This window comes from Plecotus auritus (assembly GCF_963455305.1).
Source record: "Plecotus auritus genome assembly, chromosome: 1".
Lineage (NCBI taxonomy): Eukaryota > Metazoa > Chordata > Mammalia > Chiroptera > Vespertilionidae > Plecotus > Plecotus auritus.
Window position 1 is genome coordinate 7,110,725 of NC_137770.1, and position 6,000 is coordinate 7,116,724.

General features: G+C 45.7%; 1 protein-coding gene across 2 annotated transcripts in view; it reads left to right on the top strand.

The window, feature by feature from the left end:
• The window catches only part of VRK1 (VRK serine/threonine kinase 1), a 59,492-nt gene extending 53,762 nt beyond the window's left edge, over nucleotides 1–5,730 (top strand). For both annotated transcript variants that reach the window (XM_080658846.1, XM_080658847.1), the window contains 2 exons: nucleotides 138–228; nucleotides 5,335–5,730. In XM_080658846.1, coding sequence (XP_080514972.1) covers nucleotides 138–228; nucleotides 5,335–5,366 — 123 coding nt within the window. In that variant the 3' untranslated portion in view covers nucleotides 5,367–5,730. The remainder of the gene's footprint in view (nucleotides 1–137; nucleotides 229–5,334) is intronic.
• The last annotated feature ends 270 nt before the right edge of the window (nucleotides 5,731–6,000 follow it).

The following is a 6,000-nucleotide window of genomic DNA, read 5'->3' on the forward strand; positions in this document are numbered from 1 at the left end:
GCTCCTGTGTATGTGTTTTGTGCATTTGACTGCACACCTGTGTGGGTTCATATGTACCCCAACATACAGTGCGTTTGAGTACTTACTTCTTTGACCATCAGACCACATCTTTCTCTCTCTAAATTTTCACATGTCAGAAGCGGAAGAAGGAAGCTGAGAAGAGCACAGAGGCAGGTGCTGAAGGCATGGAGTGCTCGGATGCGCACACGGAGGAAGCCATGCAGACGCGTAAGTGGACCGTCTCGCTGCGACCTCTCTCCACGCGTAAACGAAGTTTCCTTTCCTTCCGCTAACAGGACTCCGCTGTTCAGGTCATCACATTTCCACTTCATAATACAGTGTGGTAGGGGAAGGTCTTCCATCCGTGCAGTGTGTCACAGGGCTTTGTGCTCACCGTGACCTTGAAGCTGGCTCCAGGAGAGTCTCGCATTCTGCAGCTATGGAGCCCAAGACCCCGAGCGTTCAAATGGCAGAGTTGTGGCGCCTGGCCGGGTGGCTCTGTTGCTTGGGGCGTCGTCCCGTACCCCTAAAGGTTGCGGGTCCGATTTCCAGTCATGGCACACATAGGTTGTGGGTTTGATCCTCGGTGGGGGCACAAACGGAGGCAAACAACTGATGTTTCTCTCTCTCCCTTCCTCTCGCTAAAAAATCAAGCATCTCCTCAGGTGAGGATTACACAAAAACGGCCGAGTCGTTGAGAAGGGGGTGGCCTTAGAGACCAGAACTCCTGACTCAGGCCTTTCTTTCCATCCCCAGCATGGGATGGAGGGAGCGCGTGTCCAGTGCTGGGGGTCAGTCCTTAGCTCCTGGCTTCCCTCCGCCGCCCCGCTCCGCCTGCCTGCGCCGCCTGGTCATTCCCACAAAATGCCAGCCTTTCTCTCTCAACAACTTAGGGTGCCAGGATTAAAGCCGTGCACCGTCATTTTTCAGAAAGCAGGGCGTAAAGTCACCGGGTGCCTCACAGACTGTGCGGGTCCAGAGCCAACCCGAGTGAGAGGCCACGCTGCATGCCGGGCGGGGGGCGGGGCTTCCTCGGAGGGGCAGGCAGGTGGGTGGCCTGGGAAGGGAAACGCTGTGCTGGCCCCGTGCCCTGCTCTCCTGGCCCCTTGGGTTAGTGTTGCCTTGCCCGTGGTTTCTGTGGGAAGGCTGATTTTAGTCACGTTTCACCCAGGCGCCAGGCTCTGTTGGGCCAGGTCGGGGCGCTGCACCTCCCCTCTGCCCTGGTCCAGGGCCCGCTGCGGAGGCAGCGATGTGACCTGACAGCAGGGCCATCTCTGCCCATTCCACCCACCTCTTCTTCACTGTGTGTTCTGGGGAGAGCATCCTGGAGTCTACCTGGATTTACTCAACAGAACACGGGGGGTCTGGAGAGTGAGTGTCCCCTCGCTCTGGGTGCCCGTCTCCCCTCTGCCGCCGCCCTCTGCTCTCCACGTTCCCTCCCCGCGCCTTGTTCATGTTGTTGTTGGGAAGTGAGGAGCCCTGAGGAGCAGGACACCCAGGCCTGTCTCAGCCCGAAGTGAGCAGCAGCCGGCAGTGAGTGGGAGTAAAGTTAATCAGCATTTATAAAGATAGAGCAATAGTCTTACTTAAAAGCTCCCTCAGGTTATAAACCGGCAGTTTTAGTTTGGAGCGGTCCTGCGGTGTTAGTAAGGCTGACACCCCGTTAGGTCCGGATCTCGGCCTCTCTCCACTGCCTGGAGTCATGTTGCCTGGGCTCTGCTGGCTGAGCATCGGAGGGGTTTGTTTTGATAACCTAAAAGATTTTAAATTGGGCTATAATTATAAATAAGATTTTATACCTAAAATTTTAATCAGAGGTCCTTATACTGATACTTTTTTTACTGTGAGAAAATATGTTATTTTTTGGGTTTATTTAATAATGACAAAAGAAGAGAGTAAATCCCATTGCTAATTTAAGGAGAACAATCCAGCTATCTTTTTGGTATAAAAAAGCAGATAAAGAATAATCAGATTCTGCCTTATTCACATAAACTCGGAATTGCTTTAATTAAATGCTGTCTATTTTCCCATTGGAATTCATTTTTTTTCCTAAAGTAAAAGGCTAGTTAAGGTATTTTACTGTCTAAATATTCAAAAATGAAAGAAATATCGCCTGAGATGGTGAAATATTACTGCTTCTAGCAAAAAAAAAAAAAACAAAACAAAAAAAAACACAACACTCAAAAAACACAAAAAACTAAATGCCCAGGAAAATGTATATATATTTGTATTCATCAGTTTAAAGAAACGAAGAAGGCACATTATTACATTTGATTTTTTAAAAAAGTAATCCAATTCACTGAACACTGTTTTAGAGCTTTCAGATTTTGTGTCATAAATGTGTTTGAAGAATGGTTACCTCCAACAGCAGCTTTAGAAATGTCAGTTTCTTCATTAACAATTTTATTTTCAAACACAATTTATGGTTTACAATATGGTGAGAGATTTTTCTCACTGTGTGATCTTTCAGAATGCTGTGCTTAGCAAAATGGGAGCAGCTTTCCTTTAATATCTATTTAGACCATTTTAAAACGTGTATAATTTTCTTGATACACCTAAACTCATTTCGACTAGTTGGGGGTCTATTGTGTACGAACACATTCTGAAAGCTTTCAAAGTGTGTATTGTGTGGGTTTTCTCAAAAAAGGAGAGGGGGTAACAGGCGATTTTCAAGAAGAACAGAGGCCCTAATCCTTTTATTTTTATGCAAGGCGTAATTTTTACCAATTGAGAACATTTGGTTATTTGCTGCAAGTAATTTCTTTCCTCCACAAAATGGTAAGCCTTATAAAAACCATGTGTATTCTGGCATTTCAAAATCATGCCAGTATTTCAGAATTGGACTAACAATTAGTTAATGCCACCATGATATTTATGGCTAGTGTACTTTGTCCCTACTGTTCCTAGAATGGTCAGTACACAACAGTAGTCTTACGGGTGCTTTTTAGTTTTAGTTTTGAAGTGCCTTGCATTTTGGATCATTCTTGAGGATTCTTTGATGAAAGCATGATTTATATTTATTTACCTCTTGAATATCTATATTCTAGTCTAAAAAAAGAGGTATTTTTTAAGGGCACCCTACATACATGGACATTTCCCATTTGTTTTTCCTTCTTCATTATTAAAATCATAGGAGGGCATCCCCAAACTTGTATATTTTATTTTTCAAATACTAAATCTCACACATACTTGTTTTGTGATTAGAACTTTTACCAGTAGTAGCATATTATGAAAATGAGCATATTTTTTAAAGAGATGAGAAATTGACTTGGCAGAAATCAGAATTGATTATTAGGAAACTATTGAATTGATCTGTGCAGCAAAGTATCTAAGTTGCATATACTGATTACACAGTAAATTCCAGGTGGTGATGGCATTGACCTTTAAGCCTAGATAGAAGGGGGTGAGCAGCAGTGGGGTTTAATTTAGGAGTGACATGTCAAACGAGGACGTTAGTGGGACAGCGCTGCTGGAGCGTGGCTGTGGTTGTGAGCTTCGGGGTGCTTAGTGTGCGGCTGCAGGCGGTGCCTGGGGGGGCTGCTGGGCCAGTGCTGACGGCGGCCTGGGTCTGGGGACAGCCCGTTTCACCCGTCCCAGAGGTCACGGCACTCTCCGTGTTCTATGCTAAGTTAATGTTGAAATTCTTGAACTGTAGCCCTAAAAACCTATCCCAGAGTGCTTTTAAAGGAAGGCTACCTCACAAAAATGGAAGTCAAAACCCAGTTCAAACTAACCAGAGTTACAGGCTGTGTATTTGAGTGGCAGGAAAAATAAAAGATATTCATATATCTTTGAAATTGGCTTTCATCTCACAGCACACATTAAACTGATCGCCGAAGTTCTGCAGCACACCAAAAATACATTTTTGATCATCTGACCAAAGAATAGGTATAATTTTGACTTATTCACACCGGATGGCTGTTGTCATTTGTTTTATTTGACAATCAAAGGGAAAAGGGGTCAGTGCCCTGACTAAATAGTCAGGTACTGCATGTTTTAAAATTCTTGCGGCCCACCAGTTGGAAGTCGCTGATTTAGTGTGTGGCAGTTGACTAGAAACTAGAATTTGGAAAAATAAAAAAAAACACTAATTTTTAAACTGCTGATCTTCCAGTTAAGGGACTAAATAAATCCGTAATCAGAAAACCTTTAGGCACTATCCATTATTAGTCATGTGTGATGGACACTTTGACTAGGTTCACAGTGTTTTGTCCATTTCAGGAAGGAAGTATTGATCTCTTGCTTGTTTGGTGCGGGCATTGATTGATCGTGAGCCACCTCTGCCCCCACCCGGGGCCATTGCCGTTTCCTGGCAGAGCGCAGCACTGGGCATCTGGGCATGGAGCTCAGCCTTACCCAGTCCCTCTGACTGCCGTGCTCGCGTGGGAGGTGGCGTGGGGGTGGCTGGGAACAAAGCCCTTGGGGCGGCAGCACTCCCTGCCCTCGATAAAGAATGGCTGATTTATTTATTGCACCAGGAGCAGTCGGGTGGGAACTGTCGTAAGTCCCTTAGCCCGGTGTCAGAGGTGATGCTGTCCTAGAGGCTGCACAGTGGCCCCTGTTTCGTTCCTAGTGGAGACCTGTTGTGGAGTGGTCCCGTGCTCTCCTGCCGGAAGAGCGGGCAGCACCTGTAGAATAACCTTCCCTCAAAGGCAGCACCTGTGAATAACCTTCCCTCAAAGGCAGCACCTGTGAATAACCTTCCCCAAAGGCAGCACCTGTGAATAACCTTCCCTCAAAGGCAGCACCTGTGAATGACCTTCCCTCAAAGGCAGCACCTGTGAATAACCTTCCCCAAAGGCAGCACCTGTGAATAACCTTCCCCAAAGGCAGCACCTGTGAATAACCTTCCCCAAAGGCAGCACCTGTGAATAACCTTCCCCAAAGGCAGCACCTGTGAATAACCTTCCCTCAAAGGCAGCACCTGTGAATAACCTTCCCCAAAGGCAGCACCTGTAGACTAACCCTTCCTGCTTTTCTTAGTGTGCCCAGCCCCGTCAGTGCCCCCAGGAGAAGAGTCCTTACGTTCTGCTGTACTGTGCGTGAGGTTCTGTTCCTACTGTGCGTACAGTTTGGGAGATGTACTTCAGGAAGTCGCTGTGTTTTGCCAGTGGGAGAGCCGATGGAACTGGGAGGTAGACTTCGTTAGCATATTTTTGCCATTTTCGGGGCATTAACAGTTACACTTTTGTGTATGAATCTCATCTCCACAAATCAGCATGGTTAATAAAATTTAAAATATTAATAACTATGTATGGAAATACTTATATTTCTGTTCTTTTGCTTTTGTAAGTTAATGATTATTGTTTTAAATTTCTTTGTTTTCTCTTCAAGGTTCGAAAAGGAGAAAGAGAGTCTCGAAGTAAACCACATGCTGTGAGCCAGTTTTTCTTTTCTTCCTGTCATTCGTCTTTTTCTTCATTTTCTATTTTGCGTGTTTTCATGTGGGTCTTGTGGGTGGGGGTAACAGGGAGATACCTGTGTCTTTGAAAACAGTTTTTTATTGAAATAAATGCTTTGTACAGTTCATTAAAGGCTAAGTTATGAAGTCTCAGAATGTTAGGCTGCATGGACTCTGTAAGCGGCCCGGCCGTGGGAGGGGTCTGGGACTTAGAAGAACTGCTGTGACGTGCACTTTCCAGTTGTGTATTTCCCAGAGGGTGAAATTCTGACCGAGTTCTTCCTCTTAAGGAAATGCGAAACGTCAAATAAAGGGCTCTTTTTGCTTGATACAGACTCAGTTTGTTGTGGCCGTATGTTTGGTTTTTGTCGATTTTGTCCAGTCCCACAAGCACGTAAGCACCTGCTGCGTGAGGCAGGAGATACGGAGAAGGGGAGGAAGTGAGAGAAAAGGTGGGTCATGAGCACGTGTGGCTGGTCGAGGACACACGCTTGCGAGCGAGGTTATGTAAGAATTACGGAAATGGGCAGGCTCTGCGCTCAGAGTTTATATGTAGACACTTCCATAAGGAAACCCTGTGAAATAAATCTCTAGAGCTT